At 43.8% G+C, this 24,474-nt stretch overlaps 1 protein-coding gene across 1 annotated transcript in view; it reads left to right on the plus strand.

Annotated features, from left to right (window-relative positions):
- Positions 1–24,474, plus strand: part of LOC139575304 (SH3 and multiple ankyrin repeat domains protein 2-like) — a 182,972-nt gene that overhangs the window by 131,966 nt on the left and 26,532 nt on the right. Inside the window, exons 17-21 of the mRNA XM_071400252.1 lie at positions 3,240–3,375; positions 3,569–3,649; positions 16,074–16,180; positions 16,317–16,440; positions 21,378–23,943. Coding sequence (XP_071256353.1) covers positions 3,240–3,375; positions 3,569–3,649; positions 16,074–16,180; positions 16,317–16,440; positions 21,378–23,943 — 3,014 coding nt within the window. The remainder of the gene's footprint in view (positions 1–3,239; positions 3,376–3,568; positions 3,650–16,073; positions 16,181–16,316; positions 16,441–21,377; positions 23,944–24,474) is intronic.

Genomic DNA, 24,474 nt, shown 5'->3' on the forward strand with positions numbered 1-24,474 from the left:
CCGACCTAACCAAATAGAGAAATAAAAAGGCTCTCTAAGGTCAGGGCGTGATAGTAGCCCGTTATTGTGAATAAGAATGTGTTCTTAACTGACTTGCCCAGTTAAATAAAGGATACATAAAAAATAGGCCTACTCACCAAACTGATGTTGTGACTTTAATTCATAACCATGCAGTGTTTAATGCGGAATTGTTAATCCATTTGGAAAATTCAAAAGAACAGGCAGAATAAACTAAGTCAATATTTTCGATTTAGTTTATTCTGTATATCGAAAATAATACCCCCCCCCAAAAAAAGTTAGCTTGCCAAATTGAGCCCTGTTTCAAATTATCACTGTTCCAGACACGAAATGCGCATCACTTCGCACTGGCAACTTTATACATTTAGAAAAATGGGATGATTATCCGGGATGATTATCAACTGGGAACAGCACCTTCAACTTCCGGGAGGAGGGGAGCAGGCCTTAATGTCAGGAGAAGGAGGGGCAATGGGCGAAAACCATTCAATAAATTACATTCCCTCCTATAACTGGTTATAACTCCAGTTCTGTTTGTGATATAAAGATTTTAACAACAACTGTGTTATATAGACTTATTTGGGAACAATCAAGGACAGAGGGGGGCATCACTTTAAAAGTGTCAGAGTAATAATTTATTTAAATTCATGAGCAGTCCAAATCACTGCTTAGCTGTTGTGGTGTTTTAAACAGCTACTGTGAACTTCTGATAACTTTAGCCACCACAAGCTAACAATCAATGGAAGTGTTTTTTTAAATGTCCAAATCATCTTGAATCAACTCAAATCAACTCCATATTCGTTTGACGTTACTTAAAGTAGATTTTGCCATTCAGAAACATGCTCTAGTGCCCTTATTACTTCCATTGACTGTTAGCTTATGGTGGCTAAAGAAAATGTTATCTTAAACAACTTTTTTACACATGACTTGAAAGGACAATACTTCACGTTGAATGTTATGTATTTTTATCAACTAGCCCCAATCTTCCTTACATTGTTAGTATGAATTGAATTGGTTGGAATAAAGATGGTTAAAATTAGGGTTGAATATTTTCCGGGTATTTTACAAATGTTCCACCCCGAGAATAAATCACTTATCTCCCAGGTAACCTGGTAATTCCCGCCAAAACCGGAAGTGTCATTCAAAAGCATTATAGACCATATAAATATGTCTGGATTTGATTAGAACTTTGATCAGAATGAAAATTCAAACTTGATGCCTGAGCCTGATGAGCCATGTACATACATTTTATGAGACCTACATTAACGATATTTAATGTGCACAAGCACAAAAAAGCACCAATGATTGTGTCGTTAGCCAATACATCTCAGAATCAAATTTTATTTGTCACATACATGTTAAGCAGATGTTATTGCGGGTGTAGCGAAATGCTTGCGTTTCTAGCTCCAACAGTGCAGTAATATCTAACAATTCACAACAATACACACAATGCACACAACCTAAAAGTAAAATAATGAATTAAGGAATATATAAATATTAGGATGAGCAATGTCGGAGTGGCAAAGACTAAAATACAGTAGAATAGAATACAGTATATACATATGAGATGAGCAAAGCAAAAATATGTAAACATTATTAAAGTGACTAGTGTTCCATTATTCAAGTGGCCAGGGATTTCAAGTCTATGTATTTGGGGCAGCAGCCCCTAAGGTGCAGGGTTATGTAACTGGGTGGAAGCCACCTAGTGATGGCTATTTAACAGTCTGATGGCCTTGAGATAGAAGCTGTTTTTCAGTCCCAGCTTTGATGCACCTGTACTGACCTCGCTTTCTGGATGATAGCGGGGTGAACAGGCAATGGCTCTGGGGGTTGTTGTCCTTGATGATCTGTTTGGCCTTCTTTTGACATCGGGTGCTGTAGGTGTCCTGTAGGGCAGGTATTTTGCCTATTACTGTTGTGTGCTGTCTGCAAAGTTGATGATTGAGTTGGAGTCGTGCATGGCCATGCAGTCATGGGTGAACAGGGAGTACAGGAGGGGGGCTGAGCACGCACCCTTGTGGGGCCCCTGTGTTGAGGATCAGCAAAGTGGAGGTGTTGTTTCCAACCTTCATCACCTGGGGGTGGCCCGTCAGGAAGTCCAGGACCCAGTTGCACAGGGCGGGGTTCACACTCAGGGCTCCGAGCTTAAAGCTTGGAGGGTACTATGGTGTTGAATGCTGAGCTATAGTCAGTGAACAGCATTCTTACATAGGTATTCCTCTTGTCTAGATGGGATAGGGCAGTGTGCTTTGCAATTACTATTATTATTATGACTATGATTTCTTTCCTGGGCTGTTTGTAAATATCCTGGTAGGTTGACTGATAACCTGAACCAGGTGACAGGCACTGGTTACAGGCCAACACGTGCCAGCCCATACCAAGCCCACACCAGCCCAACACAGTATAGCGTACACCAACCCATCACAGGCTAGCCCACACCAGCCCAAGACGGGCCAGCCCACACCAAGCCCAATGGGGGTTAGCCGACACCAAGCTCACACCAGCCCGACACGGGTTAGCCTAGAATAGCCAGACACAGGCTATCCCATATCAGCCCTACACAAGCCAGCCCACACAGGTGTTAGCCCACACCAAGCCCAGCTAGAGGTGGGCGCTCATTCTAATATTTGTGGTCGTGGTTTACACACAGTTCTTCTTGTGCAACCGTTACTGAGAATGTTGTTCCAGTTTTAGTATTGTGTGATCCCCATTTGTTTACATTTTGAAAAACACAACAGTTTCTCTTGTAGAAATATATGTATGATAGTAACAACTTCCCTAAATACCACTCTTTCTCTCTCTCTCTGTGTGTGTGTGTGTGTGTGTGTGTGTGTGTGTGTGTGTGTGTGTGTGTGTGTGTGTGTGTGTGTGTGTGTGTGTGTGTGTGTGTGTGTGTGTGTGTGTGTGTGTGTGTGTGTTAGTATCAGTATCACATGTGGTCTGTGCTCTGGCATCACATGGTTTCACTCTGGAATATCTGAATGGATTAGGTTCCATGGTTACTGGACCAAATTCACACCGTCATAACTGTATTGTGTGTGTGTGTGTGTGTGTGTGTGTGTGTGTGTGTGTGTGTGTGTGTGTGTGTGTGTGTGTGTGTGTGTGTGTGTGTGTGTGTGTGTGTGTGTGTGTGTGTGTGTGTGTGTGTGTGTGTGTGCGTGTGTGTTAGAGCACAGATATATAAATATGTGTATTGTAAGAGTGTGTGTTGTGTGTGTTGTTAGGTGAACCAAGAGAATGTGGTGAAGGTGGGCCACAGGCAGGTGGTCAACATGATCCGTCATGCAGGGAACAGCCTCATCATCAAAGTGGTAACGGTCAGCAGGAATATGGACCCTGAGGATACCGCACGTAAAAAAGGTACTACACCCCTACACAACTTCATGTTATGCTAGAAAAAGGTACGCACCACCTTCAGTAGTAGCACAATGCTGTCCCAACAACCAACGCTCATGCAAAAATGCCAAATGTATTTTGGGTGTTGAAATGTGCCAATAAAGTCCCAATTCCAAATGTATTTTTCTCTCGGCCTCTCTCTCTCTCTTTCTCTTAGCCCCCCCACCGCCAAAGAGAGCCCCCACCACCGCCCTGTCTATGCGCTCCAAGTCTATGACCTCTGAACTGGAAGAACTAGGTAAGGGGCAATCTGATAGGATCTCACAAAGGAGTCACTGAGACGAGACTCTCTAACCACGCCCTCTTTTCGATCTTTCCCTTCTGTCCCTATTGGTTTGTTATTTATCTCCCATTAGTGGAAATCAGTAAAGGTAAGGAGTGGAGCTAAACATACACTATGTTGCATACTGGTGTGGGAGGTGCATCTAATATTCAACATATTCAACATGCTGATTCATTGACGTTTTATTCATCTTTTGAACCCGTGAAGCTAAGCTGTAGTTGTCAAGCCCATTGGTTCAAACCAAAACATGCTGTTAATTATGTTAACCATGTATTATTGTAATATTTTTGCTATTATCTATCACTGGGATTTCTCACAGTGATTTTCTGCATCATTGCATGAGAAGCGGTCGTTTGTGAAAATACCTCCACAGATTTTTTGGTGTGTAACTACCATGGAAACGAGGAGCTGGCATGTTGTAAAGATGGCATTAGAGTTGCATTAGTATCTTTGAGTGGAAGCGAGATGGCGCCGACAGAGATGGTCGCCTCGCTTCGCGTTCTTAGGAAACTATGCAGTATTTAGTTTTTTATGTATTATTTCTTACATTGTTACCCTAGGAAATCTTAAGTATTTATATGTACATATTCTTATTCATCCCTTTACAGTAGTGTGTATGAGGTAGTTGTGAAATTGTTGGATTACTTGTTAGATATTACTGCACTGTCGGAACTAGAAGCACAAGCATTTCGCTACACTCGCATTAACATCTGCTAACCATGTGTATGTGACCAATACAATTTGATTTGCGTAAGAAACACAGACACGGTTGTGAATGTGTGTCTGTGTGTGAGAGCGTGCATCTGCGTGTGTGATTATGCTTCTCTGTTTGTGAGTGTGTGTATGCATGTGTGAATGGGTGTATGTGTGTTGGGCCAGATCTCATTCGAGGGACCGTGTGTGGAATGGGAGCGCAGTGTGGTGGTAATGTGTTCTGACAGAGGGAACAGTCAGCGCTTCTGAGAAGGGTTGCTATAGACCACCGGTGAGAGGAGGCGGAACTGGTGGGTAGCTAGGGACGCACGCTACGCTATAGCACCACCATTCTAACTCAGCTAGGGGAAAGAGAGATGAGAGAGAAGAGAGATCAAATACAAGGAATAGGGAGAAAGAGAGAGAGGGGGAAAATGGCAGGGAACCAGAGAGAGAGAGAAGACTGTGAGTAGGGAGAGGAAGAGAGAGAGGGTGAATGGGCATGAAACTTGTGGTGTTAATTTTGGCCTCTATTTTCAATGTATTTTTAGTCTTAGTCACATTTTAGTAATTTCATCCTTTGTTAGTTTTAGTTAAATTCGGGACAATCTTTTGTGTCGTTTTAGTCATAGCCATTTTAGTCACATAATAGTCAGTGCATTTCTTTTCTATTAAAGCTGCAATATGTAACTTTTTGGGTTACCTGACCAAATTCACATAGAAATGTGAGTTATAGATCGTTCATTCGCTTTGAAAGCAAGTTTAAGAAGCAGTAGATATGTTCTATGTTGGCTATTTCTATGCTTCCCGTTCTTAAGTTTAGTTTTTGCGTCTTTTACTTAAAGTGTTGTACACCAGCTTCAAACAGCTGAAAATACAATATTTTTGGTTATGGAAAAGATATTTCACAGCGTTTTAGATGGTACAATGATTCTCTACACTATACTTGTTTTGTCACATAAACTGAAGTTTTTGTAACCAGGATATGGCATACAGTGGTTACTCCTTTAAAAGTTGCGTCATACTGCAGGAGACCTTGTGGGCTGCTGCAGCATTCTGTGGCACGTTATCTAATTGTCACCCATTGTTTCTGTTAATGCAAGTTAGTGCTAGTTTGACCACCAGAGGGCATATTTGAGAAGCATTTGATAGTCTTCCATATTGGCATTACCAGAGATTTTAAAACCTTTTTTGTAATAACATAGTATATGGGATTGATTTTAAGAAATTTGGCTTAATTCATTTTATTAATATTATGGTGTTTCTATTCCGAGAACAACGAAAAACGAAACCCTCTGGGTTTCCGTTAGGATGAAATGGAAAATATGGCGCTGTAAAACGTGATGGTCGGGAGTAGGCTACAGCATAACTATTCTAAATTGTTTGCCTTCATTAGACAACTTTGTTCCAATATTTCTGTAAATCAGTGATATTTATTCTCATAGTAATTCGTTACGGATTCATAACTAAATTAACATCTGCATTTTGAAAGAGTATTTTTATCATTATTTTATTAACGAAAGCATAAAGATGCTGATGAAGAAATACAGTACTGTATATGCTTTTACATTTGGATAATAAAGCATTTAATGCATTTTGAAGATATAAGCCACCTGCATTTGTTTATTAGGTTACTGTGCAGTCTGACAAGTAAACATAACCTACAATGCATACTGTAGTAAACATGGGAAAGTGCCTAATTCCTTACATAAGGGGGAGCAGGCCATGTCTGTACTACAGAATGCGGGCACGAGGGAGAGCGGGGTTCAATTCCCCAATGGAGAGGAAGGAGTAGGCTGTCTTTGTAAATAAGAATTTGTTCTTAACTGTTTCCATATATGTTATTTCATAGTTGTGATGTCTTCACTATTGTTATACAATGTAGAAAATATTAAAATATTAAGAAATCCAGCAATGAGTAGGTGTGTCGAAACCTTTTACTGGTACTTGCTTAATTAATTAGATTAATATTATGGTGTTTCTATTCCAATAAAAACCCTCTGGGTTTCCGTTAGGATGGAACAGAAATATGGCGCTGTACAACGTGGCGGTCAGCAGTACAGTACTGGGCTATTTAGCTGAAGAATCCGTGTCATGCGGGCAGGGCACGCAGGAGACCGGGGTTCAATTCCCGGACGAGGAGGAAGGAGTAGGCTGTCCTTGTAAATAAGAAATATGTTCCTAACTGTCTTGCCTAGTTAAATAAAGGTTACACTAAGAGCATAACATTTCTGCACCCTAATTTTCTAATTCTAGTCAAACCAATACCCAAACGGAGATTAAGTGAAAATAAAAATCTCATTGATTTATCAAGTCCAGTCCCAATGCTTGTCTCAGAGCAGCGCGAAACGGTGCTAAAATAGCTGTAGGCTTTTGCTTCAAATCCTATTGCTTCTAACTTCAATATGCTCTTTAAATAAATAAGACACAGCACATTACTCAACACTAGTGAGACTCATTTTGCCTATGGTAAGCCTACAGTATATCTAAATATATATTTTTCAATGACATGACTCTCCACCAATAATTACATTTAGAGGATTGGAGGATTCTACATGAATATCTAATGGGCATTTCCCGTTAGATATTCTAAGATATTCTCACAGATCCAAAGGGGAATTTATATAATTCTAAAGGAATTAATAATAATCGCTTTGTTTAAAAGGTAACAATATTTTGGAGATTTCGTTTTCATTTAACCTAGAGTGAGCGAGAAAAAGGCAATTCTTGAACACGGGGTGAGACGTTCTCACAAATTTGTAAATAAAGCCAGTTTGTTATCTTGAATTATTTATTTCTGGAGAAACCTAACTTGATTATGTAGCAGACTTCACTTATATTTAGTCAACACATATCTTAAGAATATAATTTAACATTTGTTTCTCCATGCTTGTCTGAGAGCAGCGCGAAACGGTGCTGAAATAGACGTCCACAGCGGGAAGGCTATATATATATATAAACAATATTTTGGAGAATATTTTGTTTAAAAAAAAATGACAGTGAGCGATTGTAATCTGATAAAGGCCAAAATAATATTTATAAAGGCCAAAATATAGCCCTGCTCATAGCCATAATGGCGCTGTACAACTTGACCTTGTGTTTGAAAGAGTATTTTCCAGTAAGCAACAATTTGTTTACCTTCGTTAGACAACTTTGTTCCAATATTTCTGTAATTCAGTGATATTTATTCCCATAGTAATTCGTCATGAATCCATAACTAAATAATCAGCATTTTGAAAGAGTATTTTTATCATTATTTTATTAAAGAAAGCATAAAAAATGCTGATGAAGAAATACAGTACTGTCCAGTATATGCTTTTACATTTGGACAATAAAGCATTTTGAAGACAAGCCACCTGCATTTGTTTATTAGGCTACTGTGCAGTCTGACAAGTAAACATAGCCTACAGTACATACTGTAGTAAACATGGGGAAGTGCCTAATTCCTTACATAAGGGAGAGAAAGCCATGTCCAAACTTTCTTGGTGAACTCAAGTACTCATTAACTCTGTCTTTAATGCTTTTTCGGGTTGCATCAGTCATGGACAGAAACTTCTGAGACACAGTATTAATGATGACCAGGTTCACTGGTAAGCCACATTTGCCTCGGGATCCATCCCAGTTTGTATTCTGTACCCACACGTGGTATCTCTTCGGTTACACATCCTTGGAAAAGCAGGACAGCATACCGGTCCGGGCGGCCCTTGCTGTGCCTGGTGAGCAGTTGGTCAAGTTCTGTTGTCAGAAGAGGAATGGAAATGTCAGGGTGAACCAACGACCTGACGAACCCGCCACGTATGTTGACTATGCCTGTCGGAGGTGGAGTTCCAGAGCTCACAGGTGTGCCTGACATGGATTGTGACGCCCTCTCATTCCTCGCCCTTTTCAACACGTCATTCTCCACCTGACTCTCTGCCAATGCCGCCTGACTCTCCACAAATGAGGAGTGACTCTCTGCCAATACCGCCTGGTACCGCCTGGTACCGCCTGGCTCTAGACCAATGCATCAGCTGTCACCCGTATCTCTGCCCTCAGATAATGTTTCTCTTTCTGCTGGTCTGCCTTCAATGACTCGATCTCGGTCTTCAAAGTTTGAATCTCATCCATGAGCACCTTCATCAGATGAGCAGAATGGTACCACCCTAAAGGTTAAATAAAAATAAACAAATAAAAGACCTACAACACCTTCGGTAGGTCTACTGTATATCTTTTTTAAATGTTTTAATTCACTCTACATGTAGGTCTCCTGATTTAAACCCGATCGAACTTGTCTGGCATTTTCACACCAGTAGCCGGGCTATAAAAAGTATATTGTCCTGCTAATAGTAAACATTTGCATGATGGGCTACACCTGCTACAGTACAGTTGTGAAAAACAAGTGTTTGAAAACCTGTTTTCAAAATGCCTCCAGTTGTCCATCACTACTGTAAATAGAGCGCATCTTGTTTACAACTTGTTTACATTCTTTATTGTAACCACAATGTCACAAATAATTTGTACAGTTGAAGTTGGAAGTTTACATACACCTTAGCCAAATACATTTAAACTCAGTTTCACAATTCCTGACATTTAATCCTAGTAAAAATTCCCTGTCTTAGGTCAGTTAGGATCACCACTTTATTTTAAGAATGAAATGACAGAATAATAGTAGAGAGAATTATTTATTTCAGCTTTTATTTCTTTCATCACATTCCCAGTGGATCTGAAGTTTACATACACTCAATTAGTATTTGGTAGCATTGCCTTTAAATTGTTTAACTTGGGTCAAAAGTTTTGGTTAGCCTTCCACAAGCTTCCCATAATAAGTTGGGTGAATTTTGGCCCATTCCTCTTGACAGAGCTGGTGTAACTGAGTCAGGTTTGTAGGCCTCCTCGCGTACACACACTTTTTCAGTTCTGCCCACAAATTTTCTATGGGATTGAGGTCAGGGCTTTGTGATGGCCACTCCAATACCTTGACTTTGTTGTCCTTAAGCCATTTTGACACAACTTTGGAAGTATGCCTGGGGTCATTGTCCATTTGGAAGACCCATTTGCGACCAAGCTTTAACTTCCTGACTGATGTATTGGGATGTTGCTTCAATATATCCATATAATTTTCCTTCCTCATGATTCCATCTATTTTGTGAATTGCACCAGTCCATCCTGCAGCAAAGCACCCCCACAACATGATGCTGCCACCCCCGTGCTTCACGGATGGGATGGTGTTCTTCGGCTTGCAAGCCTCCGCCTTTTCCTCCAAACATAATGATGGTCATTATGGCCAAACATTTGTATTTTTGTTTCATCAGACCAGAGGACATTTCTCCAAAAAGTACGATCTTTGTCCCCATGTGCAATTGCAAACCGTAGTCTGGCTTTTTTATGCCGGTTTTGGAGCAGTGGCTTCTTCCCTGCTGAGCGGCCTTTCAGGTTATGTCGATATAGGACTCGTTTTACTGTGGATATAGATAGTTTTGTACCTGTTTCCTCCAACATCTTCACAAGGTCCTTTGCTGTTGTTCTGGGATTGATTTGCACTTTTCGCACCAAAGTACGTTAATCACTAGGAGACAGAACGCGTCTTCTTCCTGAGCGGTTTGACGGCTGCGTGGTCCCATGGTGTTTATACTTGCGTACTATTGTTTGTACAGATAAACGTGGTACCTTCAGGCATTTGGAAATTGCTCCCAAGGATGAACCAGACTTGTGGAGGTCTACAATTTTTTTTCTGAGGTCTTGAAGGCAGGCCTTGAAATACATCCACATGTACATCTCCAATTGACTCAAATAATGTCAATTAGCCAGAAGCTTCTAAAGCCATGACATCATTTTCTGGAATTTTCCAAGCTGTTTAAAGGCACAGTCAACTTAGTGTATGTAAACTTCTGACCCACTGGAACTGTGATACAGTGAATTGTTGGAAAAATGACTTGTTTCATGCACAAAGCAGATGTCCTAACCGACTTGCCAAAACTATAGATTGTTGACAAGACATTTGTGGAGTGGTTGAAAAACAATTTTTATGACTCCAACCTAAGTGTATGTAAACTTCCGACTTCAACTGTACATGCAGACACAGCATCATTCAAAGAATGGAGTTTGATACACCTGGTTTTGGATATGACTGAAAAAAGAACTTGCTAAATAGCGATTTTCGTAAATTAACTTTATGACAAAAAAATATGCACAATCGTTTGTCTCTACTTTAACTAACATATTCCTCTCAATTGTACATTGTTTGCTTGATTCGTTATGACGTTATAGTTACTTACATTTGCTTCCACCGTAATGTTTTGTCAGCCATCTTTGCTGAAGAAAGTCGCAAGCGACAGGTGGCTCACGTCAAATTCGTCATTGGAACCACTCGATATGATTGGTCATATTAAAACCTTGGGACCCAAATGCATAATGAGTGCTCTAACTCCCCCTTTTGGTGGTCTGGAGCAATGAAGCCGTGACGCTGGGTACCTCTAAGTCCCGCGGTGTAAGCTCGCAACTTTTAAAGGAGGAACCACTGTCGTGCATCTTTAAATAATTAATATTTAGGCTACCTCTAACTTCCATCATGTGCACATTCAGAAAGTGTTGTCCAACTAGATCTACTATCCACTTGTATACCTTAGCTGGCAACATTGATATTGTGGCAGATTGTAACCAATGCCATTCATAATTAACCATATAGACTAAAAAGCCTTCGCTAGAGGTTAAACAATTTACAGCTCTGATTTTTTTCTCCATCATAACTGTCAAGGGGGTAAATAGAAGCAGTTTCTTTGAAAAGGGGAGAATTTGAGCTTTACAAAAATGCCAGAAGTATTACTGTTCTCCTAATATTCAACAAATAGCATTCATTTTCCCCATAGGCAAAAAGCAACCGCAACTCGAATTTGCAGACCGTGGCACAAGAGCTGCAGCACAGATGGGAAAATAGAGCTTCTGACGTGATCGAAGCAAAAATAGCCTCCATGAAAGTAAGAGAGAGTGTAAAAATTGTTTCTAGTTGAGGTTAGTTACAAGTCAAGTGTCCTGGCTTCGCATCAGTTCAAAAGATTGACTAATGACTGAAGTGACCGCCTGGGAGCTGTGTGGGAGTGCCAGGCAGATCAGCTCAATCAGACCGGGCAACTGAAAGATGTTAATTCTGCCAATGAGGGGATTGCATGAAATGTTATGCATGCACGTTTAGGATTGGACAAAACAGTTAAAAACAAACTTCATGTCAAATGAAATGTCCATTAATCTCACATGGAATTCTCATCACATTTTCATCACTGAAATGAAAAGTAACTTATAGTTGTTTTCCAGGGCCTTTCATCTTATTATTGTCCTCATTTTGTCAGGAAAAAATAGGTAGTTGATAAGTGTTTTTCACCATAGTTATTGTTGACGAAATTAACACTGTGTGCAAGGTAGAAAACAGGAGAAACATTTTACACATCAATAACACTACTGAAGGAACACAGTGGGAGGAAAGGAAGAGAGAGATTGAGATAAAGAGGAGGAGATCAATTAAGGGAGAGAGGAGAGGCTGGGGATAGAGATAGAGAGGAGAGGTTAAGAGAGAGAGAAAGGGAGATCTTGCTGAACTGAAAAGTGTCAGGCCAATGTCACTATTGTATGTTATGTCCCTGATCTCAGTTGACACATGCATGAATTCTACTACTCATTTTACTGTTCATTGCTATTTTAATACCGTATTTTCTTGCTGTATAGGATAGAGAATGTCATAGAGTATTCTCTATGGCTGCTCATTACAAATTTGGTATTTTGCTTTTCATGCATATACATTTACAAAAAGTATGTGGACACCTGCTTGTCGAACATCTCATTCCAACATCATGGGCATTAATATGGAGTTGGTCCCCCCTTTGCTGCTAACACAGCCTCCACTCTTCTGGGAATGCTTTCCACTAGATGTTGGAACATTGCTGCGGGGACCTGCTTCCATTCAGCCACAAGAGCATTAGTGAGGTCAGGGACTGATGCTTGGCGATTAGGCCTGGCTCGCAGTCTGCATTCCAATTCATCCCAGAGGTGTTCAAAGAGGTTGAGGTCAGGGCTCTGTGTGGGCCGGTCAAGTTCTTTCACACCAATCTCAACAAACCATTTCTGTATGGACCTCGCTTTGTGCACGGGGCATTGTCATGCTGAAACAGGAAAGGGCCTTCCCCAAACGGTTGCCACAAAGTTGGAAGCACAGAATCGTGTAGAATGTAATTGTATGCTGTAGCGTTAAGATTTCCCTTCACTGGAACTAAGGGGCTTAACCCAACCATGAAAAACAGCACCAGACCATTATTCCTCCTCCACCAAACTTTACAGTTGGCACTATGCATTCTGGCAAGTAGCGTTCTCTTGGCATCCACCAAACCCAGATTCGTCCGTCGGACTAACAGATGGTGAAACGTGATTTATCACTCCAGAGAACGCGTTTCCACTGCTCCAGAGTCCAATGGCGGCAAACCTGTCAGCAACGGGTGTGGCTGAAATAGCCGAATCCACTAATTTGAAGGGATGTCCACATACTTTTGGCCATGTAGTGTACTTTTCATCAGACCCGGGTCAAATACACATATCAAATACAGAGCATTCTTTCTCTATCCCTCCCAAGCTACACTAAGGAAAAAGAAAGGTGGTAAGTTACGTAGGCATGTTTCACACAAAGTACAGTATGTTGTATGGATGACTTGAGGACTAACCCACAAATCACTGACTTGTGTATTGGTTTTATTGACTGTATTAACAATCTTTTTAAAATTATATTTACAAAGTGTCTTTGTATCATTTACAAAATGTGTATCCCCCTGAGAAACATACCTATTAGTATGTCATTGTCTGGTAATGTTTGCATGATAAAGTCGGTACAACAAGCAGGGTTGGGGTCAGTTCCATTCAAATTCCGGTCAATAGACCCAGTCGGTATTAGATAGAATGATCCTGCCCGCCTGTGAGGAAAACAACCTGTGGATACTTAGGTTACCCCATTGGCTCACAGCAAAAACTTCACCTTTTTCAGACGCAATATTCTTGTTGTCTGCTTGTTTTAGTCAATTACAAAACTACATTTAAGAAAAGTACATGTCTAAAGATTACTTTTCAACATTACCTGCTCTCTAGCGTTCGCACTACTAAGAAAAACTTCCCTCATGCACCTTTTCATGATGATGCTAGCAGCCACTTGAGTGAGTTAGTGCTAACTAACGTAAACTCATGTAAACTCGTACATCGCCTTGGTCCGTACAATTGACCTTATTTTAGCGCCCCCAAAACGTAATACTTCCAGATCAACTGTAATTTCAATACCATTGTAAAGCACAATTTCTTCCCTTTCCAACAGAATTCATGCCGAGACCTTCATGCTGCCCGTTTCTGCATAATTCAAGAAGGCAATGAGCTCCTTCGGGTCTTTTTAAAAATGGCGGGTGGGGAAGCGAAACTAATGCGCTATAGTGAGAAGGACAGATGTCGTGTGGGAAAATTGTTTTTTTTCACTCGATCTGTCCAACTTATCACCTTATCGCCTCTAAAATGTAAATAAAACACTATAAAGAGTTTATATAATGTGTCATTACATACCTATTTGAAGGTTTGTGTCGACTTTGAATCGGGTTTTTAGGGCGGTGCTAAAGTGATCTTAGAAGTAAACAGCAGCTTTGAGAATGATGATCGCATGCAATGATGATGAAAAAAATGACTAGGTATCCCCCCTTAGCCCCGTCACTGTCCATTTCTTGTTTTTAAAGATGAGAGAAGTGCTACACCTGGTGGAGAGAGATTGTAAGACAGAAATAGTTGCTTTACGAGTGCTGTACGTTACGACATGACACGTCAAGATGTAACGGAGGGTCAGTTTTTTTAACTTTTCTCCAATACTATAGAGCCATTACCATGTCGATCAACGCTTGAATAGAAACCTAGTTCACACCCCCGATTTAGAAGTCAACACAGTCCCATTAGTTTTCTTTGTAGCCTCGTTTGAATGTCGTGGTTACGCACATTTGTACGGAATGGGGTGAGTTTACGTTAGCTACCAACCGGAACATTAAGCTAGCCAAGACCACCAACACAAACAAACGGACTATACAGCTACAAGTAGTGGGTGGAGTTACAAACAGACTGTACTAAACAAGTTAAATCTTACCTGTGATTCAATGCTTTCCACACACCTAGCTACGTGTAGCCTACTTGGACACCTCGTCTCCACATTACCCACTCTCCCACACCGAATAGCCTGGAGCCATAGGGCGCTTCTCGTAAACTCTATTTCCCTATGTGGGAGCATTGCGAACCGTAGGTGGTGATTTTTGACCTGTCTCCATGTACTTTGAACAACACAGCAGCTTTTCAGCATGTTTTATTATTTCTTGTATAACAAAAAATCTACAACGAAGTTGTCTCTTTTACAATGGGGGTCAATAGGAAAGTATATTGGTTTTCCACATTTTGTGGCTATGGTCGAAGGGAATTCCTTATTATTACGTGAATACCAACTGTGACTATTCAGAAAGTAAACAAAATTCCAATTCCGAATATCAGTTCACTTCCGGAATTGACTGGAAATTAAATGGAATTGACAGTAGTAAGTTGATTTGTCATTGAATGTAATTGTTTGCACCAATGAGAATGCATGATTTTATTCCAGTCTAATCTCAGTGCCTCCTGAATGGACATCACAGACTCAATAACGTGATAACATGGTATTATATTTCAAAAATTGCTTATGTCAGACGCATAGTCACATAGGTGAACATTTTAACTTTGGTTTTTTCAGGTAACTCAAGAGCTATTAAATGGATAGTTCACCTCAAAATCAAAGTTTGTCAGAGGTTTTCACATCTCAAAACTGGTTCATGCCATCTGTTTTATTGATCCTGCTACAAGAATTAGGTGCACAATTGGCACAGTGTCGTCCAGGTTTGTAAATAAGAATTTGTTCTTAACTGACTTGACAAGTTAAATAAAGGTCAAATAAAATAATAATATAAAAAAATGAATTAGAATAAATCTTCAATTCAGTCCCATATGAATGGAAAGATTGGCAACAGATTAACAATAATGTTAAATAGCAGGATCTACACGGCATAACGGATTGTATGGAATATGGATGAATTTGGAGTGGTTTCATTTACTGAAGTGGCATCGGAAACAGAATATATACACATCATGCCTCAGAAAATGGCCAGATAGAAGAAGTCACCCATAGTGTCAGAATATGTGTGTATGTTCGTATGATTCTGTGTGTGTGTGTGTGTGTGCATTTCTTTGTGCGTATGTGTGTATTAGAGGTTGTTACTAATCGAAGTCCTGGTTAAGGCTGAATCCATTCTCTTCCCTCTGTGTGTAGATGGTCAGAAGAAGAGGATATGTTTTCAAGTCACTCTAAGTACAGTAACATCCCCAAATGCATGGAGCCTTTCCAAAAATGAATACAACTAAATATGACATAATATAAGCTATATAAGGCTTGCAATATAAGGCTTGCACGGCTTCCAAGGCTGGCCTCTTCCCAAAATTACATGTTTTTTAAAGTAATTTTATTGTGTTTCTTTTTTCTCTGTTTCAGCCTCAGTTTAGTTTGGAAACTGAGGAAGGGGTCATGAAAATGACTGGCTTGCGAACGCATTTGGCCCATGACATATTTAGGCTTAAGGAAGTCCTGCCCTATTTACCCTGTCACTCATAGGGGGTGGGGTTTGTCTTGCAGATAAAGTGGACGAGGTGTCACCTTCCCAGAATGCCGTGGACATGAAGGTGGCCACCATTAAGCCACGCCCCTCCAGCCGCTGTTTGGTCACGCCTACTGACATGAATGTGAGTTACTCCACACAGTATAGTATATGCCATTTAGCAGACGTTTCTATCTAAAGCAATGTACAGTACGGTATTGGTCAATACTCAGTGTGTTGTGAATATGTCAAACTCTAACTCTACCCAATCTGGTTTACAGTCCATGTACGACCGCCAGGGTGGAGTGGCAGTGGTACCACCCACTGTGCCAGGCAGTCCTAGAGGGGGGGCATTCCTGGGCATACTTGCCAAGGGTGGCACCATGAGGAGACAGAAGTCCATAGGTGTGTGTGTATGTGTCTAATGTCTAATGCACTTTACTATGATTACCGTTTCCAGAGAGTAACTGGCTTCATTAAGTGTGATATTGGACAAATTAGAGTGATCCACTTGCCAAATTGTGCTCTGAGGCGACAATATTATACCCTATTACCCATACACTGAAACCACAGTCTATGATTAAGCAATAGTATTTAATAGAAACAAATTATTTTAATGGTCCATGGTCCAAAGGCAGGTCTGTGTGTTATGACTGCAATAGCTACAGTAGCTAGTAACTTCAGTATATGTTTTTGTGTTCCAAGATGGCGTAGCAGTCGGACGTGTATTTGTCGTGTCCCATGTAATTAGTCTGTTTCTTCGTGGGTTTTTTGTATATATTTTAATCTCACTTTCCATCTACGAACTAATTATACTTTCCTGCAACCCGCCTCACCCAATGTGGTACGGATCTGCTATTTTTATACTTTATAACTGGAACCTCCATCAGGTGCTAGCCAGCTAACTAGCTACTAGCTATTAGTCATTGTTAGCCACTGCTAGCGGTCTTCACCTTTAGCTCGGACACCAGCCAGCTTTAGCTCGGTCAATACCTTCCAGTCTACACAGCACGATATCAACCCAGAGCATATCGGACTGCTTTTCTCTACCACATCACCGTATTACTGCCGCAAGCTCTGGACCATTACACCGGATCATCACAGCTAGCTAGCTGCAAAGAGTGGCTATTGTTGGCTAACGCCCCTGTCCCGAAGCAAGCACCAGTTAGCCTTGAGCTAGCCTCGAGCTAGGCACATCTTCCGGCTAGCCGACGAAGTATACCAGCTAATTCTTGGGCTACAATACCTCTTTTGCCAATTGGCCTGGACCCTTTATTGTCGACACGGAGCCACGCAGATCCATCACTACTGGTCTGCCGACGTAATCGTCCGATGTGGTTTCAACAGGCTTTTCCGTTGCGATGACGCCAAAGACCCATCTGCTAGCTCCGGCCCGCTAGCTTTCTGAACGCCGTGTCTCACGCTCGCCTAGCATAGTAGCGACTACCAAACGGCTCCCTGACTCACCTATTGCTGCTCATTGGACCCTATGATCACTCGGCTACACAGCTGATGCCTGCTGTACTGTTCACTTACACGGTACCTCATTTTATTTATCTGTCGGCCCCAGCCTCGAACTCAGGTCCTGTGTGTACCTAACAGACCCTCTCTGCCCATTCATCGCCATTTGCTCATTGTTGTCTTAGATCTGCTGATCAACATCTGTGATTGCTTTATGCCTCTCTAATGTCAATATACCTTGTCTACTGCTGTTTCGGTTAGTTCTTATTGTTTTATTTCACTGTAGAGCCCCCAGTCCCGCTAAACATGCCTTAGATAGCTCTTTTGTCCCACCCCCCACACATACGGAGACCTCATCTGGCTTAACTGGTTCCTCCAAAGATGCAACCTCTCTCATCGTCACTCAATGTTTACCTCCACTGTACTCACATCCTACCATACCCTTGTCTGTACATTATGCCCTGAATCTATTCTACTATGACCAGAAATCTGCTCATTTTATTCTCTGTTCCCAATGCACTAGATGACCAGTTCTTATAGCCTTTAGCTGTACCCTTATCCTACTCCTCCTCTGTTCCTCTGGTGATGTAGAGGTTAACCCAGGCCCTGTAGCCCCCAGTACAACACCTATTCCACAGGCGCTCTCATTTGTTGACTTATGTAACCGTAAAAGCCTTGGTTTCATGCATGTTAACATCAGAAGCCTCCTCCCTAAGTTTGTTTTATTCACTGCTTTAGCACACTCCGCCAACCCTGATGTCCTAGCCATGTCTGAATCCTGGCTTAGGAAGGCCAGCAAAAATTCAGAGATTTCCATCCCCAACTACAACATTTTCCGTCAAGATAGAACTGCCAAAGGGGGCGGAGTTGCAATCTACTGCAGAGTTCTGTCATACTATCTAGGTCTGTGCCCAAACAGTTCGAGCTTCTATTTTTTTAAATCCACCTTTCCAGAAATAAGTCTCTCACTGTTGCCGCTTGTTATAGACCCCCCTCAGCCCCCAGCTGTGCCCTGGACACCATATGTGAATTGATTGCCCCCCATCTATGTTCAGAGTTCGTACTGTTAGGTAACCTAAACTGGGATATGCTTAACACCCCGGCCGTCCTACAATCTAAGCTAGATGCCCTCAATCTCACACAAATTATCAAGGAACCTACCAGGTACAACCGTAAATCCGTAAATATGGGCACCCTCATAGATATCATCCTGACCAACTTGCACTCTAAATACACCTCTGCTGTCTTCAACCAGGATCTCAGCGATCACTGCCTCATTGCCTGCGTCCGTAATGGGTCCGCGGTCAAATGACCACCCCACTGTCAAACGCTCCCTAAAACACTTCAGCGAGCAGACCTTTCTAACCGACCTGGCCCGGGTAGAGGATGCCTGCCTCATCCCGTCAGTAAAGGATGCCTGGTTGTTCTTTAAAAGTGCTTTCCTCACCATCTAAAATAAGCATGCCCCATTCCAAAAAAAATGAACTAAGAACAGATATAGCCCTAGGTTCACTCCAGCACTAATTCCAAACAGTTTTGGGACACTGTAAAGTCCATGGAGAATAAGAGCACCTCCTCCCAGCTGCCCACTGCACTGAGGCTAGGAAACACTGTCACCACCGATAAATCTACGATAATTGAGAATTTCAATAAGCATTTTTCTACGGCTGGCCATGCTTTCCACCTGGCTACCCCTACCCCGGCCAACAGCTCTGCACCCCCGCAGCAACTTGACCATGCCCCCCCCTTGCTTCTCCTTCTCCCAAATCCAGATAGCTGATGTTCTGAAAGAGCTGCAAAATCTGGACCCCTACAAATCAGCTGGGCTAGACAATTTGGACCCTCTTTCTAAAATGAATACGCCGAAATTGTTGCAACCCATATTACTAGCTTGTTTAACCTCTCTTTCGTATCGTCTGAGATCCCTAAAGATTGGAAAGCTGCCACGGTCATCCCCCTCTTAAAAGGGGGTGCCACTCTTGACCCAAACTGTTACAGACCTATATCCATCCTGCCCTGCAAACAAACAGATCACCGACCATTTCGATTCCCACCGTACCTTCTCCACTATGCAATCTGGTTTCCGAGCTGGTCATGGGTGCACCTCAGCCACGTTCAAGGTCCTAAACGATATTATAACCGCAATCGATAAAAGGCAGTACTGTGCAGCCGTCTTCATCGACCTGGCCAAGGCTTTCAACTCTGTCAATCACCGCATTCTTATCGGCAGACTCAATAGCCTTGGTTTCTCAAACGACTGCCTCGCCTGGTCCACCAACTACTTCTCAGATAGAGTTCAGTGTGTCAAATCCGAAGGCCTGTTGTCTGGACCTCTGGCAGTGTCTATGGGGGTGCCACAGGGTTCAATTCTCGGCCAACTCTTTTCTCTGTATATATCAATGATGTCGCTCTTGCGGCTGGTGATTCTCTGATCCACCTCTATGCAGACGACACCATTCTGTATACTTCTGACCCTTCTTCGAACACTGTGTTAACAAACCTCCAAACGAGTTTCAATGCCATACAACACTCCTTCCGTGGCCTCCAACTGCTCTTAAATGCTAGTAAAATGAAATGCATGCTCTTCAACCGATTGCTGCACGCCCGACTAGCATCACTACTCTGGACGGTTCTGACTTAGAATATGTGGACAACTACAAATACCTAGGTGTCTGGTCTGTCTCTCCTTCCAGACTCACATTAAGCATCTCTAATCCAAAATTCTATCGAGAATCGGCTTCCTATTTCGCAACAAAGCCTCCTTCACTCATGCTGCCAAACATACCCTTGTAAAACTGACCATCCTACCGATCCTTGACTTCGGCGATGTCATTTACAAAATATCCTCCAACACTCTACTCAGCAAATTGGATGTGGTCTATCACAGTGCCATCCGTTTTGTCACCAAAGCCCCATATACTACCCACCACTGCGACCTGTATGCTCTCGTTGGCTGGCCCTCGCTACATATGCGTCGCAAAAGTCTATAAGTCTTTGCTAGGTAAAGCCCCGCCTTATCTCAGCTCACTGGCCATCATAGCAACACCCACCCGTAGCACGCGGTCCAGCAGGTATATTTCACTGGTCATACCCAAAGCCAACACCTCCTTTGGCCGCCTTTCCTTCCAGTTCTCTGCTGCCAATGACTGGAACGAATTGCAAAAATCACTGAAGCTGGAGACTTATATCTCCTTCACTAAATTTAAGCATCAGCTGTTAGAGCAGCTTACCGAATACTGCACCTGTACTCAGGACATCTGTAAATAGCCCACCCAACTACCTCATCCCCATATTGTTATTCATTTTTTTGCTCTTTTGCACCCCTGTATCTCTACTTACACATCATCATTTGCACATCTATCACTCCAGTGTTAATGCTAAATTGTAATTATTTCGCCACTATGGCCTATTTATTGCCTACCTCCCTACTCTTCTACATTTGCACACACTGTACATATATTTTTCTATTGTGTTATTGACTGTACGTTTGTTTATCCCATTTGTTACTCTGTGGTATTGTTTTTGTCGCACTGCTTTGCTTTATCTTGGCCAGGTCGCAGTGGTAAATGAGAACTTGTTCTCAACTGGCCTACCTGGTTAAATAAAGATTAAATAAAATTTAATAATAATAAAATTAAATTAAATGCAGTAGCTTGAGCATACTTTTATAATATCTGGAACATAGAAGGCAATCCTCACACCTGACCCATAGACAACTTCCTAAAACTGATAACAGAATTTAAAAAGTTAAGTGAACAATGTATCTCAAAAAATAATGATCAATAAGAAAGGTGAATTGGAATAGAATCACACATGTAAAATTGACAGATATTTATATCTCTCTCTCCATCTCTCATGCTCTCTTTATTTCTGTCTCTCAGGTATAACAGAAGAGAAGACGCTCCTCACCCCTCCCCCACTCAAGTTCACCCGCAGCCTCTCCATGCCCGACACGTCCGAAGACATCCCCCCTCCCCCGGTCATCTCCCCCCCATCTCCCCCCTCCTCCTACAACTCTCCCTCTGTCTCCCCCATGCAACGGGGCTACGGCACCACCCGACCGGGCCTCACCCTCAACTCCGCTGGAAAATGTTCCAACGCCACTACCCTTGGCAACCGCACGGTAGACGTAGGGACGCTAAGGCGAGGTTATCACCGCCAGAGCTCAGTACAGTACGATAGTAGAAGCCGAGGACGGGCGCCCGTGCCCGAGAACCCGTACTCGGAGGTGGGCAACAAGGCGCTGTACATGCCCGCCAAGCCGGCGAGGAGGAAGGGCATGCTGGTCAAGCAGCCCAATGTGGAGGACAGCCCAGAGAAGACCTGCTGCACCCCGCCCTCAGGCGCCGTTTCCATGCCGACCACGCCCACTGAGAGGACCTTCTCGTCCATTCCCATCCCCACCATCATCGTCAAGGAGCCGTCCACCAGTAGCAGTGGGAAGAGCAGCCAGGGCAGCAGTATGGAGATCGAGCCAACCACCCCCGAACACCCACCCTTAACGCCCAGGGCAGGGGGCAGGGGGCTAAGGTCTGAAGACCCCATTGTCAACAACCCCTTTGCTGCTGCCATCGCAGGGGCAGTGAGGGACCGGGAGAAGAGGCTGGAGGCGCGGAGGAACTCGCCTGGCTTCCTCTCCACCGATATGGGAGATGAGGACTTGGGAGACCCCACCCCGGCCCCGCGGCTACGCCAGTCCAAGTCCATCGACGAGGGGATGTTCAGCAACGACGAGCACCTGCGGAGGATAATGGCACCCCCGCCGGCCACCACCCTGCTGCGGTCCCAAGAAGGGGGTGACCGTGGCGGTAACGTGACGGACTTCAACACCCCTGAGCCCACCCAGGTGGTGAGGGAGCCTCTGACCGCACGTACCGGTCAGTACCCCAACCTGGACAGCCCCGTCAGTCTCCCGGACACCACGCCCAAGACCTACAGCTCAAACGGAGGAGGGGGCTACCTGCACCCCGTCACGGGTAACGCCCTGGAACCTAACTCGCCCCTCGCCCTGGCGCTGGCGGCCCGGGACAGAGCCATGAAAGAGCAGACACAAACGACCATGGCGACACAAGCCCCACCCCCTTCTCTACCTCAACCGCGCCCCAAGATCGACGCCCCCCAGTCCCTCCCCCCCAACCCCCACAAACCTGGCCTCAATCAGCCCCTCTTCATCGATACCAAGCTCCGCTCTGCCTCTCGGCCGGGCTTCGCCACCTCCACGACAACCCTGGGGCGAGGCATAGGGGGGGGCCTGAAGAGGCAGATGACGGAGCAGAAGTACGAGTCTGACATAGCGAGGGAGGAGAGGCAGCAGGCGGCGGAGGATGGGAAGAGCATACAGATCGACGTTGTGGACACGTCACAAACGCAGAAAGTGGCCGGTCTGCTGATGGTGCACTCCAAAAACAGCCCAGAGGAGGAAGACAGGGGGCAGGAGAACACACCAGCCCAGGACAACAGCATCCCCAGCGAACTGAGAGACCCCAACCAGCCAAACCCCCCCACCAACAGCCACAGTACCAAGCCCCTGCCCCCCGTGCCGCAGGGAAAGACCATCACGGCTGGGGGTTCGGTGGACGAGCCAGTCAAGCTGCCCTTCCGCATGCCCCCTCCCCCACTGGCCTCGGTGGACATTGAGGAGGTGGAAGAGTTTGTCTTCTCCGAGCCCCTGCCACCACCGCTGGAGTTCGCCAACAGCATCGACATCCCTGAGGACCAGGCAACGAACATCGCTGAGTTGCTCAAGCAACGGGACCAAGAGAGACGCAACGGGATGGGAACCAGGCGGCCACATCCACCCCCCTACTACACTCACGCCCCGACCCCTGTCGGCCAGTTCAGACGAGGGAGCGGGATGTCCAATTGCATGCCCCCACCCTTCTATCCCCCTCCGCCCCCTGACGGTGGCTTTGAGCAAGGTGTCACTGACTCAAGCATCGAGGAGGTAGACAGTCGCAGAAGTGGAGACCCCCATATAGAGACTACCAGCACCGTTTCCACAGTTTCGAGTATCTCTGTACTGTCGTCAGAGGGCGGGTACAACAGCGCCCTGGAGAACACTTCTATGGTCTATACTGACGGCCAGACTTACCTCGACGACCGACCCCCCGTTCCCCCCAAGCCCAAAAACAAGCCCGTCATCAACAAGAACACTGCACTTTACCACAACGTCCTCATGGAGGAATCCCTGGACTCCTTCGGGGCGCCCCCTCCTGTCCCTCCCCCTCCACCCGGGTCCATATCCCCCCCAGAACTCCCCAGGACCCCCCCCCATCGGTCGTCCAAGCTGTGGGGCAAGCCCCCGGAGCTAAGGAGCCCACCCATGCCCGACCCCAAGGCCACGGTTATCAACGAGCTGAGCTCCATCTTATCACAGATGCACCGGCCCAAACCGGGGGACTCCCTGGACTCACCCACCACAGGGGCCAGGGGCGGCTTAGGAACCAGGTAACACATAAATCTACCTTCCCTTTGACCTTTACCACTTACGCCGGCACCTCTCACCTTTGACCTTTAAACAAACCCCTACCCTCCATCTCCAAAGAGCCAAGCTGCGGGCAATAAGAATGTTAGATGGTCTATATTTTCTATTTTTATATATCCATCTGCTGATAAAATATTCCCTCTAAAACTTGGTCTTGGACCCTCCACCCCGGGGAGAAAGTTTGGGTTGTTTCCCTAGCACTACTCAGCTGATTAAAATAACCAACTCATCATCAAGTTTTGATTATTTGAATCAGCTGTGTAGTGCAAGGGCAAAAACCAAAACGTGCACTCAAAATGTGCCCCAGGACCAAGTTTGGAAACCCTGCTCTAGCCCATCCTCACATAAATTATTCAAATTTCTGGTATATTTCTTAAGATAGCCCTAATGATGCAGTTATTTGTCACATGCGCTGAATACAACAGGTGTAGACCTTACAGTGAAAAATGTGAAATGCTTACTTACAAGCCCATAACCAACAATGCAGTTTTAAG

This window comes from Salvelinus alpinus, chromosome 5 (assembly GCF_045679555.1).
Source record: "Salvelinus alpinus chromosome 5, SLU_Salpinus.1, whole genome shotgun sequence".
In the NCBI taxonomy this organism is placed as follows: Eukaryota; Metazoa; Chordata; class Actinopteri; order Salmoniformes; family Salmonidae; genus Salvelinus; species Salvelinus alpinus.